Source organism: Glandiceps talaboti, chromosome 6 (genome assembly GCF_964340395.1).
Source record: "Glandiceps talaboti chromosome 6, keGlaTala1.1, whole genome shotgun sequence".
NCBI classification, from domain to species: Eukaryota; Metazoa; Hemichordata; class Enteropneusta; family Spengelidae; genus Glandiceps; species Glandiceps talaboti.
The window spans coordinates 9,592,710-9,614,151 of NC_135554.1; the positions used below are offsets into that span (position 1 = coordinate 9,592,710).

General features: G+C 35.5%; 2 protein-coding genes across 4 annotated transcripts in view; one reads left to right on the forward strand and one right to left on the reverse strand.

The window, feature by feature from the left end:
* Nucleotides 1-1,761: 1,761 nt before the first annotated feature.
* On the reverse strand, nt 1,762-9,617 carry LOC144436575 (mediator of RNA polymerase II transcription subunit 8-like). The gene is made up of 8 exons (XM_078125396.1): nt 9,590-9,617; nt 8,257-8,375; nt 7,834-7,868; nt 7,217-7,326; nt 6,123-6,263; nt 4,550-4,637; nt 3,514-3,675; nt 1,762-3,238 (listed from the first exon to the last, which is right to left on the reverse strand). The coding sequence occupies exons 1-8, from the start codon at nt 9,593-9,595 to the stop codon at nt 3,150-3,152; spliced, it is 750 nt and encodes a 249-aa protein (XP_077981522.1). The 5' UTR covers nt 9,596-9,617; the 3' UTR covers nt 1,762-3,149.
* A 69-nt stretch (nt 9,618-9,686) lies between these two features.
* Nucleotides 9,687-21,442, forward strand: part of LOC144436100 (KICSTOR complex protein SZT2-like) — a 99,669-nt gene continuing 87,913 nt past the window's right edge. For 2 of the 3 annotated variants that reach the window (XM_078124785.1, XM_078124787.1), the window contains exons 1-10: nt 9,687-9,818; nt 11,083-11,208; nt 11,405-11,578; nt 12,661-12,738; nt 14,396-14,488; nt 15,189-15,288; nt 15,909-16,109; nt 16,522-16,742; nt 17,603-17,702; nt 20,004-20,027. In XM_078124785.1, the coding sequence (XP_077980911.1) occupies nt 9,786-9,818; nt 11,083-11,208; nt 11,405-11,578; nt 12,661-12,738; nt 14,396-14,488; nt 15,189-15,288; nt 15,909-16,109; nt 16,522-16,742; nt 17,603-17,702; nt 20,004-20,027 (1,150 nt within the window). In that variant the 5' untranslated portion in view covers nt 9,687-9,785. The remainder of the gene's footprint in view (nt 9,819-11,082; nt 11,209-11,404; nt 11,579-12,660; nt 12,739-14,395; nt 14,489-15,188; nt 15,289-15,908; nt 16,110-16,521; nt 16,743-17,602; nt 17,703-20,003; nt 20,028-21,442) is intronic. The other variant, XM_078124786.1, reaches the window with a different exon arrangement.

Genomic DNA, 21,442 nt, shown 5'->3' on the forward strand with positions numbered 1-21,442 from the left:
TAATCTACATTGCATTGTGAGGGCACCCCACACATCAGCCCACCCAGAATGACACCATGCATCTTGCTGTCTCGGTTGATGGGTCCAGTGACATCATTCAGCAGCTAGTTTTAATATTTATTTTCACTCATGTAGCATTTCGGGCACTTCCCCTAAAAATGGCAGAAGCTGAGTTTACAAACTGTTTACACAAGTCAAAATACTTAAATAATAACCTTGGTTAAAATGATTTTAATGTCAATGCATGCTCTCTATAATATTACAATTTTTTCTTCTGGCATTGTTAAAACAGTTGATAGCATAGTATGGATTTCTAGAACGTTTTTGATACGCATGATAAATTACGTCATCGGATCCTTTGTAAATTATATCTTACATCATTTTAATACCAGGTTGGGTTCAGTTAATTACAAGCGGTGGCTAAATGTGCTCCAGTTAGTAAAATACTGCAAGTACCTTATAAGTATGCAGCATAAAGTACTCCCAAACACATGTAAACTCAGCTTGTGTTCTTCTAACTTGAGTGTATCTTAATTTTTAAATGTAAATTAGTTTTAAAGTACATGTATGCTGTGTGAGGGCGCCCTCACAGTCAAACAATACTTCCCCCCATATTGGGGTAGCAGTTATTATCATTGGCCCCGTGTAGTCTCTCGTCGTGTTTGTTGTTATTTTACATTTTGAATAACAGGCACAGTCTTAAACTTAGTGTTCTATGCTTCCATATACTAACCATTTTCAGTGCTGTTAAGTAGAAACAATAAATAATTTGTTTATTTCACGCATTGTAGACAGCTAGCTAGCTGTCCCCTCGACATGTAGATGTTAGTTTATATATATCGTCAATCAGAAATAAAGAACCAATATGTTTGAAATTCAGCCGTGTACACTATTGTGTAGATGTTAACCTATGTTGTCAAGAATTTAATTACAAAAAAAAACAAAAACAATATTCTGTTGAATTCAGTTGTGACCAGTCTGTAATTGGTTTGCATATTTTAATTAAACTGTTTAATTGATGCAGTCATTAATAAAACGTAGTTTGATAACAAATATTGTCTGGACTTACTTTTCGTTAAAACAGGAAAATATAGTTACTTTGGAACAGTATTAGTTGGAAATGAATCATTTCAATCTGTCGAATTACAGCATTTGGTGATCAAGGTTCATGGTAGATAAAATATGAAAATATCACCCACTCCTTTCTAAATTATATTATTCCAAAGTAACTCAATAAAGGCTATATTTTTCTGTCCTATTTATTCTTGGCACAATGAACAATTTAGATGTTATTCCCCAATATTTTGTCTTTGTTCAGCCAAGAAAAATACAAGTGACCTAAGGGGCCTTTGTCACCACGAGTTGATAAGACGAGTAGTGACAACCTTTAGGTTATGAGTATTTTCCAAAATATTGGAGAATAAACAGAATTATAACCAGTAATATCACAGAAAAATCGAGGAAAGTAATGGCAGTTTTGTATGTTTTGACTCGTATTTCGAAAACAGCAGAACCAGTGACACAGTGTTGGATTCCCGGACATGAACAAAAGTAAACTGTGTACACTCGTGGTCTACCATTCTGTGACACCCCCCCCCCCCCCCACACACACACACACACACATACACCGGAAATAATACAAAAGAATGACAAGCAGACGATTTGTCACAAAATAAATGATTGAATTTTATTTCTTGAATTTCATATCAAATATGACTATATAATACTGACAAATATGTCTAAATGAACTGTATGTGTTTGAGACAGGTCAGTTTTACAGTATGCACAGTTCCTCTGAAGGAGAAAATAATGAAAGATCTCAATATTTATACCATCAGTGAAAGAAAAATTATACATGTGGAAATAGAATTCTTTGTTGTGATTGCTGTTTTCTTCAGATGTTTTATTACACAGTAAATAATCATAGACATTATGAATGTCTCTGGGTTAATTAATCAGTCAAGAAGTATTGCCATGTTGACCACACGGGGGCGCTCTAACTTGGTCTTTGCCCCATATCTCACTGCGCACACGAACTGCTGGCTGTTTGTGTATGTAGTAAAAGTAGTATTTTTCAGTCTTAAATTTTTGAAAACTATATTGAGAGAAAGAAGTGCCGGGGTAAACATTGATACTATGTTCTTGAATGTATGAAGACACTTACAGAATAGGGAACTTGTAATCCAGACTGAGCATGCTCAGATACAAAGGACTGTGGGATTATCTGTGGTTAGCGTAATACGTAATTTGGAGCTACGCTGATAAAATAAACCTCCCACAATGGTCAGGGTGACTATGAATTGATTATTTGTGGTTACAAACAATGTAACAATATAGTTTATAATACTAATTGATTACTATTTATTATCACATTTCCCATGATGCAACATTCAACATGGCGGGTTTGCAAGTTCCCTATTAGAAATGTGGCTTGAAATAAAGGCTAGGTATACACCAGCAAAATGTGATTCATCAGTGATGATGACAAGATGATATGAGGTAATGGCTGTCACCAATGAGTGAATTCATTACATAATTTGTTCAATTTTATATAAGGAATCTCCACCAGTGTTTTGTTAAGGGTGGAAGGCTGCAAATATTTACTGGCGTTTCCTTCCAAATTTTTTTACCAATCCTTTTCTTCCCCAGCTATCCTCTATGTCTCTGTATGCAAGCAATACTTGTGAATACTTCACAACATTTCTTGATCTAGTACTAGGAAAGCCAATAGATTTTGGATCATGTACTTTAAGATAATGGCATTCATCTGTCTATGACGGCATTCCACTGATGAGGGTAACATCAGTCTGAGGGCAGTCGACTGAATGAAAGTAACTTTAAGGCATTCATCTGTCTATGAAATAATAAAGGCAGTCAACTGAATGACGGTAACTTCATGGCATTCATCTGTCTATGAAATAATAAAGGCAGTCAACTGAATGACGGTAACTTCTTGGCATTCATCTGTCTGAAATAATACAGGCAGTCAACTGAATGACGGTAACTTCATGGCATTCATCTGTCTATGAGGACAATCCATTGAATGTAACTTCAGTACATTCATCTGTTTATAAGGGCAGTCAACTGAATGAAGGTAACTTCAGGGCATTCCTCTGTCTATAAGGGCAGTTCATTGAATGAAGGTAATTTCAGGGCATTCCTCTATTTGGATTGCCTCTTGCACTGTATGGATGTACACTTGGTTTGATATTGGTTTTGATGCTGCTAGGTGCTTTACCTGTGGAACAAATACACAGAGGATATTGTAAACACAACATTGAATATTTGGGGGTTTTTTTTTAAAACACAAAACGCTGAGAAATGAAGTTGTTTTCTGGACTATTCACTGTGATTCATTTCACAAACACTTAAAACATGCAATGCAATAAAACAAACCATGCCAGACTGTTCAGCTTTGCAAAACTAAAAATCTTACATTTTTCATTCTAGTTGATACAAGTCTCAAGTTTAAAGACTAAATATATTCAATTAAGAAAAGGAATGTACAAATACCTGGTTCTGGTGCTCTTTGTTGAGGTGTAGGTGTCTGTTGGGGTACCACTGGTGCTGTTGGTTGTGGTCTGTGTTGTTTTAGATTTTTACCAAAACTGATGGCGGCAATCAATGCATTGGTGTCAGCCAGTGAAGACATGGTTGGCATTGCTGTCCTTAGACCTGTCAATCAATCAAACATATTGAGTGAAATTGACAGTTTTAACATATAACCATATACTAGTTTGACTGACTGTCTAATACAAACATGTTTGCTATTATCTTATTATGAACTAATACAACACAAATGCATGAATATACAAACCTTGCTAGTCTGTATGTGTATGGTCATGAGGGCGCCCTCATACATCGACCAACCCCTATCAAGAATCAAGACCTTTGAGGATGGAGTGACATGATGTATCTATCATCTTACAGTCTACACTTTTATTCAATCTGGGTTTTTTCTACCTCTTAGTGTCTCTCCCTGTCTGTGTTGGTCGGTTTGTTTGTTTGTCTGACTGTCTGCCTGTCTGTCTGTCTGTCTGTCTGTCTATATATATATATATATATAATATATATATATATATGTATATATATATATATATATATATATATATATATATATATATATATATATATATATATATATATATATATATATATATATATATATATATATATATATATGTGTGTGTGTGTGTGTGTGTGTGTGTGTGTGTGTGTGTGTGTGTGTGTGTGTGTGTATGTATGTATGTATGTATGTATGTATGTATGTATGTACGTACGTACGTACGTATGTATGTACGTACGTACGTATGTCTGTCTGTATGTACGTACATACGTACGTACGTATGTCTGTCTGTCTGTCCATCCATCTGTCTGTCCATCAATCCTTCCCTCTCTCTCTCTGTCTTGCTCTTGCCTTGTTCTTGTCAGTCTCCATGTCTCTTTTTGGTTTTTGTCTGTGTCTGTGTCTGTGTCTGTCTCTCTTGCAATCTCTCTCAATCACTGACTTGATCTCTCTCAAAAAGCATCAAATCATAAATCAACTCACCTGTACTTTCTACATCCCATTCATTCCGTGAACTATTTATAAGATCTATCAGATTTGACGCTATTTTATTTAAACTGGTCACTTGTTGCTGAAAGAAAGAATGTTGTAATCAGAAATCCAACAATTGTCATTCTAGGCAAATTCTGCAGTCATATTTATAACACAGTAGCAACATATAAAACATTACTCAAGACAAACCATTTTTGGCAACGAATCCTCGTGAGGACCAAGAGCCGTCTACAGACACTGTTACATTTTTTGTTTCATCTTCATTTTCTCCTTCTAAAACTTCTTCATTCGTCCTTAGTTTCTTCAACTCCTTGGCCGCATTATCAAGTTCAGCTAGCAGTGCCTTATTGGCCGCATCTGCCAAGACTCTGGTGTGTTCAGAAAACTGTGTTTTCCAAACTGGAGGAGGTAACCCCATGAAACTAGCAAATTTTGCCAGACCACAGCGACCCTTCCCAATACCTCTACCCGCAATAACAGATTTCCGGTTTATTTCAAAAAACCTTCCATTCTTTGTTGATGATGGATAACGGTTCCGATGGGGCATCACAGTTGGGGTTAGAGCATTTCAGTTCCAGATACGAACCCCATCTCATTCGTGTTTCGGGATTCTCATTGAGGTTTAGAATACCCGATTTGCACCCTCCACAGACTGCTCGTTTACGGAGTTGTTCAGAAATGATATCTAAATCGATAAAACGAATCGATCGTCTGCAATCTGTAACTTCTTCCTCGTTCTCTGTGTCTTCCAAAGGTATTTTCTTTTTTGAAATGCCGATGTCCTGCGTTGATGTACAAATATTTGAGCCCGAATGTAACAACTCTTCTTGGCGACAGTATGAGCCTTGGTCAGATTTTTTTAGCTTGCCCTTTACATTATTGGCCAACTTGTTAACTCTGGAAGGACGTCCTCTTCTTTTAAGCATTTTGCTTAGCAGTTCATCAGCAAATGGTGTTACTCGTACTTGTGATATGCCAGTATGCAATTTCAAGTTTATGTAAATGAGTTGACAAGTACTTGACACATTTTATCAAATGTATGCTAATAAGCTGTCAAGTACTTGACACTTTCCGCTATATTATTATAATGATATGAGCAAATCGTTGTAAAAACCATGTGCATTTATTTTCTTTTTTATTCCTTCCCATACCTCAATATTGTGAAGTGCTACATTCATTTGGGTTTCATACAACGATAGCTAAGATGGTTGGAAGTCATTCCCCCCCCCCCCCCAAAAGTTAATTTTGTAATTTTTTCTAGTTTTTTGCGTGGTCTCAAACTTTAAGTATAAAGTGAAGACACATCTATTCAAGACAGCTTTCAGTGCATGTGGCTTGACCCCTTTCAGGAGCTTGAGCTGAAATATGGTTATGAAATAATTTTGAGTGATTGATTGATTGATTGATTGATTGATTGATCAATTAATTGATTAATTAATTAATTTATATGTTATCTGACTTTGTATGATTAAAATCACATTTGAAGGGAAAACAAGTTGATCACAACTTCCGCGTTTACATCCCATCAAAAAAAAACACCAAAGAATTATACACATATACATACCTGTACCATTTCTGGTGTAAGCTGTGATGCTGATGATGACAATTGATGTTCTTTCTCATCTAAATCAGGTTCTGGTTTAGTCCTTAGATAGTTAGGGACTACTTCATGATTAAAGGCAGGTACTCTTCCTTCTGTCATTTTCTGAAAATATTTAATAATACACCTGGTTTAAAAATCAATCTGAGAATAAGTCATACAGTTTTTCTCTACGATTACACATGTACCAGTAATTACTTGCACTGGTGCACATACATACCTAGTGGTATTTGCGCTACAATGCAATACCGAAAATGTTATTGCATACTTACGTACAAATGATATGCAAATGAGTTTGCATTCATTCCTTGTGTACAACATAACACAGGGTATGATTTTTACAGAAATTTGCTGTTTTGGATAAATATAAAATGTAGCTATGTAAGAATAACAGAACCCTGTGCCATGAATGCAAGTGTGCGTGTGTATACCCAGGAGTACATATCTCACCACACTTTCAAAAGTATGATCATGGAGAACACTGCAAGTGCTTGTGCAAATACCCTAAAAGTATGCCACACTTACACTCACGTGTAATGGGACTCTGTGACAGCCATGTTATCTATGATGTATCCTATAATAGTATACTTTGTATGAACGACTGAATCATATCCTAAATATACTTAGAATGAGATAATTTGAAGTTCACAGTTGTTATGTCTCAAATAAAAAGACAAATCTAACATGTTGGCCACAGAAAAATTCATTTTGATTGTCTTTAAACAAGGAACAAAAGATAAAATGGATATGCATGTACAGTTCACAAACAGCTGTATTCAATGCATGTAAAATGCTCTGTATGTTCTCAGAGTTTTGATTTAGCACATTATTTTTTTTTGCCCATATTCATATCGGCATAAATCAGAGGTATGTTTTGTACTTGCAATAACAAGTACCTTACAGTTTACACTGAAAATCTTATTATGCAACTATACCCCTCAAATGTACTATTGTTTACCTATGAACTTTGCAAAGTGGATTGATCCACCACAGTAACAATAGGATCATACCATAATTTTCAGTACAACGGGGGTGATATCTGACAGAGCGTCACCTACCTCTAATTCTTCATCTCTTTCAGGTGCCAGTACAAGTGGAAGTAAAATAAAATTTCTCATGGCTGGAATTTTATCACTTTTCAAAACTTTATTTAATGTATTGATTTGACCTGTATAAGGTAAATGTACAAAAAATATTGTCAAATTTATTGTAATGTCCTAGAGATTCTGAAATTATTCACTTTTTTGTTGTAGCTATGGTGTTGTTCAACCCATAACATCAAAATAAAGCACTTTCTGTATGTATGTACCACAATCGTTTATAGCATCCATATCAAGTGTAAAAGTATACTGTTTCATTTGCTAATTGACAACATTAGAAAGGCCACATACTCAATTGAAACAGGATACTTTTACACTTGATATGAATGCGATAAAACGAGTGTACATGTACCACATAGAGAAAATGCTTCTGTGTTACTTGTTGTAATATTTACTAATTCAATAAATATTTTTCCCCCAATAAATGTCAACTATGTAAGGTGGTCTTATTCTACTTAGTGTTGATACAGGTGTAACCATGGCAATAAGTGTTTCCTGTACTGTTAGCCACTACACTAAAGGTCTGTTTCTACTGACAAACAAGTGATATTACAACTTCCTTAAAAAATACTTACTTGAGAGAAGAGCAAAGCTGTCAAGAACTGATGGCCTAGAAAATGAAGAAAAGGAAAACACTTAAAGTTTTTTTTACACAATTTTATGCAAGAATAATTGTAAAAACTTGTAAGTTATGGGGAAAATATTTCATAACATGAACATTCAATTAATTTCCTATCTGTAATAAGCACACATCATACTGCCATACATAATTATGGTTGGTAATTGGCTGTAGACATGTATAACAATACAAATCTGAATTTTCTATCACTTGGGTAATGGTGCTAACTTCAAAATGTTTGTAAACAACAACAACAACAACAACAACAACAACAACAACAACAACAAGAATTAAATTCAATAAAACTCGTCATAACTATTCATCTGTCAAATGCATTACATAGATAATGTTTTTACGGCCTGTAGTTATAACTACTTACCAACTCAGTGTCTCATGTTCATGTTCAAGTTTCATTATAAACTGTGTTATAGAATTTTTCAGATCTTGTACCCTGCTTAGCATGGCATCCAGGGAGGTTTCTAAGGCTTTCTCTTGATTCTGTTGCACATAAAAATAATTGAATAACAGTACAGTTAATTATTTTCAAAGGAGCTTCGAAAGTGAAATTTGTCCCTTTCAAAAGGTAGTTTCTATTCAAAATAAGTGAAAATTCACCCAAACATTCGTGTATTAGATACAACTCTGAATTTTCATTACATTTTATATTGTTTGAGGACAGATCTCAAACGTAGACCTGATAATGATATACAACTTGTTGACAGTTCTAGTCTATTACTAATTACCCGTGCATTGGCCATGTTTTGTCTTTTGTGTTTCCAGTCTTCTATCTAGTATCTGGTAATTTTCTAATACATGCCAATATAACAGACTGTAAATGAATCAAAGCAAAAGTGACAGGGAGACAGGCATTGAGAAGTTCCACTTGCAAATGGAGTAATTTGGGACTGCATGGATTCTGACATTGTCCTGAGAGAAGGCCAGTCAGTCCTGACTTACAAATGTACATGTACAAGTATGCAAGTAGGATTATGCAGGCTAACTATGTGTTTTGTTGATTTTTGTCCACATTCTATATTTTAACATTCAAAATTATTATTTATTATTATTATGTATTTATTTATTACCAATTTGTTACATCATTGAAAAAGAAGAAAAAGGGTAAAGGGAGAACGGAAATGATAGCAAAAGCTAGTCCAGTCCGTCTCCTATTATATCATGTTAATTTATATTATGTTATGTTATGTTATGTTGTGTTGTGTTGTGTTGTGTTATGTTATGTTATGTTATGTTAAATGTTTTGTAATTGTTCCACTAACCCCCCTCTCCCATCCTCTTCTGACAATATAACATCACAAAACAGACGTCAAGACAAGGGTAAGTTAATTTATGAATTTCACTCAAAGTCATTACCATTAAAATAAAAATAATCTATAATTCATGCATATATGAGATTGTCTTCGCTTTAATGTTTAGTTAGGTTTATATATCTCATTCAAGCGGGCACATAAAAAGTTATTTTTTATCATATTTTGAACGAAAAGGAATAAAGAACAAAAAAATACAACACAAGTGTTACAGTCTCTGAATCTGCGATCCTTTGTTACACCAGACAGGCGCAATGACGGTACACTTAAAAACTTCCTAGAAAGTTGTCACCGACGTGTGCTTTCAATCATATACAGCTAAATATCAACGCCTAACTGACGTACAAAGTCGCTAAACATCACAAAACGTCAATATTTTCAACTCACCTGCATCTTGCTGTCTGTCTGGCTGTGTTTTCCCCGTTGACAAATTTTGACCCCGGCCTAGTCGAGGTCATCAAGCATGCGCTCCTTTGTCACGAGCAATATGGCGACGTCGGAAGTAGTTTTCGTGCAATCGTGACGAACAACATGTTTTATCGAACAAATGTAAACAGCCCAAGAGAGCGAAGGTAGCCTTGCAATGTCGTCCGACACAAAAGAAGAGGACTGCGAGGTAAATGACCACGTGTTTCCCGCGACTAACGTACAGATATTACAGTTTGCATTTCGGTGACTTCTCACAACTCGTACATTTGTAAAAAATGATTGTTTGGAATGGTGGGTGATGCATGATGCAAGGATGTTGACAGGTCATCGGCCGATTTCGTACTATCGTAGTTTCGAATGGAAATCAAATTAACTAGGATTTCTAAAGAGTCAGCTATAAAAATACTATAAAACTATCTCATCTTATCTCACCCACCACTACGTAGGTTCATCTAATACACGAAACGCCGTGATATATCTAGGGCAAGGCTGTTTATTTTATTCGACAACTCTATGAACTTGTTGTATGCAATGACTTCTCTGTGACCGTTCGTCCTAAGCATGCACGTAGCATTACAGTGTATGACTTAGCCTATCTGAATCCTAAGCCGTACATTGGTATTCTTGTTTTGAAGTATATCATATAATTTTTTGAAGGTGTTTGTGTTCTTATTTACATGTAGTTCTGTATTTTTGTTGTTGTTCAACTTATTCATGATGATGATGATGATGGTGGTGGTGGTGGTGATGGTGGTGGTGGTTTTCATGATAATGTGATGGTGATGATGATGATGATGATGATCATGATCATGATCATGATCATGATCATGGTGGTGGTGGTGGTGGTGGTGGTGGTTTTCATGATGTGATGATGATGATGATGATAACGGTGATAAGATGATGCTGATGATGATGATGATGATGATGATGATGATGATGATGATGATGATGATGATGATGATGATAAGATGATGATGATGATGATGATGATGATGATGATGATGATGATGATGATGATGATGACGACGACAATGACAACAACAATTATGTTTTAGTTGGTTTCTACTTTGAAAACATTCAGGGTACATCTACATGTACACTCGCAGAACTATATTTCAATTATGATACACCTGTTGGAAAGAATGTACATCATTGGACTAGTTCACATATTTGTATCGATGCTAAGGACGGGTAGGATTAATTGTTAATAATGGATAGGATAAACTTCAAGCATGCTGAGGGTCATTGCAAGTGGCTGTTATTCTCTCACCACCTCCCCCCACCCCACCCCCACCCCCATATTTCCGGTACTATATTAGTATTGCTGTCTTGGGAAAGTCCAACATCACTTTTACAGTTACTTTACAAATCCACAAATAAAGTATGTCAACTGACAGTATATTTTGTGTTTTTAAAACCTGACTCTTTTGCTACAAATCATTTCATTACAGCTCCTTGATGCTGGGGAGGTGTACCTGTTGATGAAAAAGGAATATCGTATTTCCAGAAACATCAGAGCATCATGGTTCTTTGCACATCTCAACAATGCCATCCACATTAAATCAGAAGATGATTTGGTAAGAACTGTGCTCTGTCACAAAAGAAATCTGTAAATTTTGTGTTTGATGTCTTGGCACACCAGACTGATTCCAGTCTTGTTCTATTGATGTGATAGTTAAAATCTTGTATTAAATACAGCGGGAATAACTGCTTTTTTTAAAGCAAGACAGAGGTTTTTTGCTGTAATTTCTTTAATTATTTTTTTTTTTACAGAGGAATTCCAAGGAAGAATTAGAAGTTCTTTCTGTGATTCCAAGAAATGTTAGAAAGGTGACATCAGCTAAACCTTGTAAATATCGTCTGATACCTACATCACATGTCACCTTTCTAGCAAGATGTTACAGATTGGTATTTATACTAGATCTCAGTCCCTCCATGTTATGTGTTGTAAGTATTCTACTACTAGTACTACATGTGGTTATTGTCTAATATTTCACTTAGTTGTTAATAACACAACTCCTGGTTACATCGTTTACTTGATTAACAGTAAACTGGAAAACTCATCCACTTTGCTGAAATAACAAAATTCTACTTCACAGTGTATGTGTCCCATTGTAATCCAAAGAAAGTCATATACTAGAGACCGTATGTTTTCGTGAGCGGTGTCACTTTTATGAAACAGTGTACCACGTGAAATCCATTCATTATCTTCTCTTGCTAAATTCAAGAAGGACATCATGACACGTGACTCTAATTGCAAGAGCTTTCTAACTATTACATCAATCTACTATTATTGTTCCTGTTCAGTGTCATAGAACATTATATTGTTTTGGATTTTGGCGCTATACAAATTCTTTGCCAGAGTGATTGAATTCGTCTGTAAATGGATAATGTATTTCATATTTAATGTAGTATTTCTATCAAAACAATATACAGATTTATTCAGGGCATTGCATATGAGACTGGTAATCTCTTTGTGTATCTGTGGTTAGGTGTCACAAGAAACTGCCCCAACTTCTGATGGCAGATCTCTTCAAAATTTACCAAGTGAAGTAATCAGCAGTAGACTCTGTTGACTGTTGATATCATTTCATTGTAACAGAGGTACATGTAGTCTGAGAAATGGTTATCGAGAGAGCTCAGCCTCTCGGTTAAAGGTACCAAGGTCGGTACTAGAAGACCACTACACATAATTAGAATTATTGTGATCACCATGTCCACAAAATTAGAAAATACATCAATCAATCAATCAATCAATCAAATTTCTGTAGTACTGATCTCCAGACCAATGGTTTGTTCAGTAGCGCTGAATAGCTAAAGCACACCATAGGCTTTGGTGAACAAATAAGTCTTCAGTTTTGTTTTGAAAATTATCCAGGCTGGAGGCTTGGTGAATGTCAAATGGCAGAGAGTACTAGTATATGTTATCTCTATACTATTTTAGGATAGAAATGTATGATATGTGAGAATTATTGATATTATCACACTTTCACAAATGACTAAATTGTTGGAATATTTCTTTTTCACAGGATATATTGTCTGGTCAAGTAAGCTATGACGCTGTCTTTTCACATTTTAGAAACTGTCTGCTTGGTCTTATAAAGCCAGTAAGTATAAATTTGTAGCACAATTGGTCATAATTTTGGACTAGACCTCTTTCAGTAATCAGTTGTGCTTCAGTGCCATTGGTGGTTTTATTTCAATATGGTGATGAAGGTTGAATAACTGTTAATAAGCATTATGACAGCCGACAACTATAAAAAGAAAATGTTCAGATTACTATCTGTTTATATGTAAAACAATTGTGATAGGGTTTTTCTAAAACCATTTTAGAGTTCCACTATTGTGAATTCTTTCCAATTCTTATTCTGAAAACAGTATCAAGCTATGTTTATACATGATATGCAAATTTACCTCAGTCCTACAATGTATCATTATTAGTCCCCGCCGGACGAAGTCCGGGACGGGGACTTATGGATTGGTTCCGTCTGTCCGTGTGTCCGTGTGTGCGTCCGTCCGTCCGTCTGCAGCCGTTTCTTGGAGATGCCTGGACCGATTTTTTTCAAACTTCGTACAGGGGCAACATACAATGGCATACATATGCACGTCAATTTGTTTCATGATACGATCCAATATGGCCGCCTAGCAGCCACTTTGTTTGCAAATTTTCCCTGTCTAAAGCCATAACTCAGACATGCTTGAACAGATCTCATTCAAAGTTGGCATTAGGACAGTGTTTTATGGCATATATGTGCATATTCATTGTTGTCATGATATGATCCAATATGGCCACCTGGCAGCCATTTTGTTTGTGAATTTTCATGTCCAAAGCCATAACTCAGACATGCTTGAACAGATCTCATTCAAAGTTGGTATTAGGACAGTGTTCTATGACATACATGTGCATATCCATTTTCATTGTGATACGATCCAATATGGCTGCCTGGCAGCCATTTTGTTTCCGAATTTTCCATGTCCAAAGCCATAACTCAGACATGCTTGAACAGATCCCATTCAAAGCTGGTATTAGGACAGTGTTCTATGACATACATGTGCATATTCATTGTTGTTGTGATACGATCCAATATGGCTGCCTGGCAGCCATTTTGTTTGCGATTTTTCTATGTCCAAAGCCATAACTCAGACATGCTTGAACAGATCTCATTCAAAGTTGGTATTAGGACAGTGTTCTATGACATACATGTGCATATCCATTTTCATCGTGATATGATCCCCCATACCCGACCAATCCTTTATTGTTGTAGGCATGTTCCATGTCCAACAAGCAGACACAACATATCTAAGTCTGTTCATTTTAGGTTCACAAGTGTTGTTGCGTGATCAGAGTAGTGATAATTCCTTAAAACCCAATCATAGCGGGGACTATGTCATTCTCAATGACTTGTTACCCATGGAAAATGCCACATAAGAAACAATATCACACACTACATGTATATTCTGTAAATCTATCACAAATACTGTGTCTGTCTCTGTCTGTCTGTCTGTCTGTCTGTCTGTCTGTCTGTCTGTCTGTCTGTCGTGTTCATGTGTGTGTGTGTGTGTGTGTGTGTGTGTGTGTGTGTGTGATCATCAATATCACATTTTGCCAAGAAAGGGATGCCATGATCAATGTCATTTTACTGTACGATGTTTATAGTAGGGAAAAGTATTTTGTACATAGTATGGATTGTGACATCCACAGACATATTGTTGACAGTTTAGATATTATTATAACATACTTAACTTTGTGTTGTTTCTGCTTAGTTTACAGTGCCTGGTAGTAGCTTAATACAAACACCTCAAATCTATGTAACGGTAGTTGCATATACACCATTACTTAGTTCACATGCACGGCAGGTAAGTCATGTATTATATTGTATATTATACCATACAAGCTAAGTTGAACAAATATGTAATATATACTCTGGTTGTCATGACAACGCGTGTCTATGCCACTTATTCTGCTGTGTTCGAAATATGAGTCGAAACATTCAAAACTGGCATTACTTTCCCCAATTATTTTTCTATATTATTGCTGCTGGAATAATTATGTTATTCTCCAATGTTTTTCTTCATTCAGTAGGAAAATACTCATGACCTAAGGGTTTTGCCACTACTCATCTATTGACTTGTAGTGACAAAGACCCCTTAGGTCACTCGTATTTTACTTGGCTGAACAAAGACAAATATTGGGGTAACACCTATATAATTGTATAGTTCTCATACAAAGTATGAAGATATCAATTTAGCTGAATCTTGATTTCAAGTACACTACAAACTAAATCAACCACCACTCCCTGTATTCTAGAACCGTTATGATACACATGTACACTTTCATGTCAGTTTTCAAATTATATGTGATAGATTATTGAAACAAGTGAGATGCTTTAAAGTTGATGCAGTGATTCATTCACAAGTCATGTGATGCCTGAGACCCCCTATTACAAATATAAAGTGAAATGATCGTCCATCAAAAAACCAGGATGAAACCAAAGTGATAGGTTAAATAGGGGTGTAACTTACAATCTATGTGGGGTTTTTAAAATTATTTTTACAGGTATTAGTCCAGGGTTGTCTTATAACCAAGGACAATGTGGACAGTTTACTTAAAAGAGTACAAGCAGATTTAGACCAGTTTGAAAATTGTCTGTTTGAAGGTAAGTTATAATAAAATACTAATGTTTGTTTTTATATAGTCCTTTCCCACTCTGTGCTCAAAATGCTTTACAATTATTACCCCTGGCATGGATCTATAGCGGCACAACGGCCCTTTATACTTCTTCAACTCCCTGGGAAGCATACAATCCATTACAGCCTTTATATTAAAGTACATAGGATTAAATCATTCACATTGCAACCTCTATCCTACCAGATCCCCAATTATACAGCTGGGTTGACTGAGGCACAGTCGTGGTTCAGTTCTATATATCTACATGAAACAGTTCCAAAATCATTCCAGATGATGTCATGTTGTGAAAATTGAACCAAAATCACATCTGTCTCTACTATAAACTCTATAAACTTGAGGAGAACTGACTTGAGATATGATTGGAATCAGTTTACATTACTTGAACAGTGTCCCAGTTGCCATACACAAAATATTACATCAGTTTCCTTGGAAATAATAACATAACATGTTTATTTCTTTTGTTGTGAATGTATATAATTGTAAGGCATCCTCTCTGCTTCATTTCTTGTGAATCTAATTGTGACTAAAATATCTAATGTTTACTTTATTATTTATTCTTGTGTTATGAAAATAATCTATTTTATTCAGCATCCATGGAGAGTATAGGTATAAATCCACACCTAACAGAAGCTGATCAACTGACTGGTGGACTATTTGATGACATCATTGATAAAAGACCAAGAAGTCCAGCTAAAACTACTGCCATGGCAACCCCTGAAACTGGTTTAGTTGATATGTTGAGGTATGGAATATTGGCTCTACAGCTACTACCTGAGAATACCAGTGCTGGTAAGTATCACTTGTATATGCTTTACTACATGCATAATGAGAGTGCTGTGAATAGATTATCCAATGTAGATTTACCCTCTGTGTCACCATGGATACAGTTTGGATGTAGGGAGTTGTTTTTCTACTCTGAATCTTATAACTATCAAGTGTTATGAAACAGTCAGTTACACAGGGAGGAACAACAAATCTTACAACATACAGCAGACTCTTTGCACAACAGCTTTTCAATGGAATGAGACTTGATTTATTAGGTGCCTTGTGCTATCAAGTTTGTAGGATACCCTCTTGTAACTCCTGGGTATTTTGTGTACCAACCACCCTTAACAAAAAAACATTATTTTATTACATATATGTCTTTTGTTTACCCAGTGATGACAGCAAAAAATTGACAATGTATACACATTGCTTGCAGGTATTATAGTGATTACTGACGGCATCACAGGACTTCCTGACATGGCTATAACGGATAACTTACTATCTGAGCTAAGAAAGAGCACTGTAGCGTGTTCATTTATTCAAGTTGGTCGTGGATATCATCCACATTGTAGTTTTGGTGCTGTACCACATTTAGAACTTATGCAAGCTGTTGCCACGGCTACGTTTGGTGCCTTCCTTGCCAAGTGTCCTAATCTGGTAAGTACATGCAAATACATAAGGTATTATTTAATGGATAAAGACTGGGTTACCCAATCAGGTATATAATATATAAGGGGTAGTGCACCCTCTAATGATAGCCAAATTTTGTTGTTGTAAGTCAAAAATGAGAAAAACTGGTATTTCTTGTGAGTCACCATATAGTAAGAGATACATTATAGGGGAATTGTTGTGCATCACTAGAAATTGTGTGCACCAGTGGCATGTCAAATTGGCTTAGCGGGCACACTGGTAAGTGGCGAGATCAATAGCTCAGTGTAGGATAAACAACTAATTTGAAATTATTTCAGTTAGGCCTCGTAAATATGTACAAAATAACAAGTCAAAAGTTAAACATATTCTAAAAGAGGTCTATACAACCTGTCTTTTTCTACTCATGCAGGAATGCCTTTTCTATCAATTTTGCTGTCTTTTCCACAGAATGAAACTGTATATTAGAGTGTGTCACAACATTGTATACATGTTGATATTTTATGCAATGAATAGTTATGTTTACAGTCAAAACTTTGCTGTGGAGTGAAAAGGAAATATCCTTTTGATCAAGTTTTTAATCCACTTACTCATGAGATCTTAAGACTTTTTTTTTTTACCAGTTTGACCTTTGTTCAATGTCTTTTCTCTCCCTCCCCATCCCATCCCATCTCATCCCATCCCATCCCAACGCAACCCATCCCATCCCATCCCATTTTCACCATTTTAACCAGTGTGTGTAATCTCTCCTCCGCCTCCTCTTCCCCCACCCATTCCATCATTTCAAAATTTACGACTTGCATTGTGTAATTGTGATTTGTTACAAGAAAATTCTAGTTTTTGAACTTTATTCATTTCCATCCTTACAGGACCAGGATAACTCTGGTGAAATGAATGTATACCACAAAGCATTCTTCTCATGGAACTTCCAGAAAGGTTTGGATGGAGTCAAGATCGACTACATCAAAGGTATGGTGACTAAGAATATCAAATTTACTGCTTACACTGAAGTATCATTTCAGTATTACTGACCCAAATTTATTTACACCTTCAATTCTTAAATCAGATTTATCCATTCTACAGGTTTATGTGTATGTATACCTGTACTTCAGAGTTGGTAGATTCATTAGGTTGTCTTTCTGTGAGAACTTACACAATCACTCCTCCATGTAGGTTAACACAAACAAATACAATACGTGATTTTTTTTAAGGGATGTGTATTATTTTTTGCATGAATACTGTAAAAACTCATGCTTACCTTGTACAGAGTAAAAATGGAATGACAGATCCTGGTATTGTTAACAACTACATTTATGCTACAAAGTTTTCAGGGATACGTTTTATTTATTATGTAAATCCTGTAAATAGTTACTCTTACCTTGTACAGTGTAGGAATGGTAGAAATGGAGATATTGTACAATGCACCAGTGTAGGAATGCATGGTAGAGTAGAAATGGAGATCTTGTTGTGTAGTGGTTACCGCATTTTAAACAGATTGAGGTAAATTTCATTGTTACTGTTACTGTAGTATTATGATAAAAACTACAGTTTTGGCTCTGTGTTTTATAGCACAAACAGTTAATAGCTAAAAAAAAACCTCTCAGAAAACAACAAGTGGTAGTCTTTGTACCAAAAACAATATGACATGGTTACTGTTAGATTGAATGCTGTAGAGTAGAACCATAGACAGTGTAAAATGATTTCAAGTGACATCCACTGATAAAAGGTGTCTGATTAAATCTGTTTAAAAAGTAGTAAGTATAGAAAATGTCTTAACCAAGGTTACTACATGTACAGTTATAATAACTGCACTTTCCATTCTCTTTACTGTCTTGTACACCTGTATAAACACATATGGAATGAATCTTCTCAATAAATGACCACCTCCACATTAAAAAAACAAACACTCAAATACACTTTTATATGTGGTATACTGGCTTTGTTTTCAAGTTGTGGTAAGAGGGACTTTATTCTTGCTGTGAAGAGGTTGTTATACTGTACATGATTTCCCCAGTAATCTTTCGCCTTCAACTTGTACGTGTAAAACTATAATCATGTGTCGGGACCTCCTCAAGTTGGTCGGCAGCATTCATCGAAAATAGCCAACACAAAAAAACTGCAGCCCACTACAAAACATTCTATTGTTCTTAGACTAAGTACATAATATAGATATTAATTATCACACATGCCATTGAAAATACATGTAAGTTAACACGTCTGAGGAGAATGGCACTTTGAAACAATGAGCGGGAAGATAGTCAAAGCTGGCTGAGTTCCTTCTGTAGACACCTGTGGTTATATATATGTGTGTGAAAGTCCTATAGAACACCCCTTTGTTTCTCTTCATTACTATGCATTTATTGTATATGTTATGCTAATTATATCATGAATATTATTTAGCTCATGAATATTAATATCATCCAGGAGTGCAGTTACAGTTGGAAGGTCCCTGGATGTGTGTAGACCCCCCTCCTTTGCATTTTTGTCCACTCTGAAACCTACACATACACAAATGTAGTCACATATCTAGCTGTTTTGTACTTGACCATTTATCAATATTTGTACATACGGTAATATACAGTCTTACAAAATATCAGGTAGAATTTTGAAGTGCAAAATTGTGGACTGTAGGAAATCGAGATTGGTCAGATATTATTGATGCCATATGAACTACACTGTAGTATCATGGAGGTATATACCGCCATGGTAGTATGTTATGACTTGTGAAGTTGTAGAGACTCATGCTCGCAAGCAAGGATATATTTTTCCACCGACTTAACCAAAGAATAACAAGGAAGTGTGCATTTTGGTTCACACAGCCGTTAAGAGTACAGTGGTTTATGACAACCTAGTGTAGGCTTTATGTTCTAATTAAATGAGCCATGCCTAGTTTTTCTTCTATTCAATATCAAACTTACAGCGTCAGATTTGCTTTTAAGTGTATTACCAGTACAGTGTGTTATTGTCAGTGTTTTTAATTCAATCAACTTCATTATCATATGATATAATCTATTCAAGTGTTTCAATGTAAAAGTTGTAATTCACTCTGTGTGTGTTTGTGTGTGTGTGTCTGTGTGTGTGTCTGCGTGTGTGTCTGTATGTTTTATACTCTTGTCAACTCTCATGCATTTTCCACTGTTCTCTCACTGCATGGTGTTGTGTATTATTGGTGTCTGTCTGTCTCTCTGTGTGTTTTTTGCAACTGTGTGTCATTATTATCTTCTTTCCCACATTGATAGTTTTTACTTCTACTATTTATTACCCCCTCAGAAAATTTGTGGTTACAATTCTGTGGTAAGTCATTAGTTACATATGCTAATCCAGCTAGCAATGCATGCCCTGTTGTAACTTGTAAGTTTGCCAGCAACATGCCAACGCCATAACCAGCGCTTTTGCTCTAAAAACTGACTGCATTCCCTCAGCCTAACTTTTTAAGCATATACTGCATAATTCTGCACATGTGAAGCCGATATAAGATTTTGTTGAAGTGTGAGAAAACAGAATGGCCTCCATTGATGTTGGCATTTCAATGACACCACCTATCCAATATAGCGCCCTCTAGCGATTCAGCTGTTTTGAACAGATGTCTGACCATTATTCTTCTTTTTTTCTGTTCATCCAAAAATTTTATCTGCAAAAATATCAAAGAAACACCTTTAAAAAGCTATTGCCATAAAGCCAATGAATACAAACATAGCCTTCCGAATGTTTTTTATTGACTGTACCTGTGGTAGCATTTCACCTCATGTCAAATAGTTCAAATAGAACAAGATAGACTTAATTCTCCCCTTGCCTATAGTAATGTATTCCATAGCGGCTTGGCGTGTGAAGTCATACTATCAACCAAGAAATCTAATGATTTTTATCATGTTATGGTAGTAAAATTATAACTTAAGTAACACGAAGAATGAACTAAGTTAGCAAATATTTTATATACAGTTATGTTATGGTGGTCGAATTGTAACTTAGGTAACACAAAGTATGAACTAAGTTAGCAAATATTATATACAGTTATGTTATGGTGATAAAAGTTGTAAAATTGCAACTTAGGTAATGCAAATTATAAACTAAGTTATTACATATTACATACAGTCGTGTATATTAATTTATATCGTTTATGAAAAGCATACATAATATTGACTCGACTAGAAATCACTCAACCAATAGTATACGCCAACATTAAAATATGACATTATAAAACTTGATGCAAATATGATGTGTATTTTCCTGAAGTTCTGAAGTTATAGGCCTGGCTTGATCATTCACCAATCAACTGTTCACTCTTCTACATCACTGCCTAGCTCTATCACTAGAGGGTGCTGTTCCTCACAAAGGTGTATTTTCATTCACAAAACAAAGGTTCCACTGTCTATATGGTTCCACATAATTGTATCCACTTCACATCATTTGCATAACATTTGCATAACCTTAAAGCCCTCTTTATCGCTCTTGCCTCTCTAGAGAAAAAAAACCTGGAATGTGTATCTCTCTAGTTGTCTTGACTCTTTAAAAAAGCATGATATAAACAGTTATGTAACTTGTCTGTGTACTATGTTGTTATTATGTTCAGGGTATTTTTTTGTAACATAATTTTTCGCTCTTTATAATATATGTTATATGTGTATTAATATTAGTTAGATATGCCTACCGACCCCCTTTTTGTGGTTTCCCATATTTGTACAAAATTGAGAGATTGACGTACTGTCTCA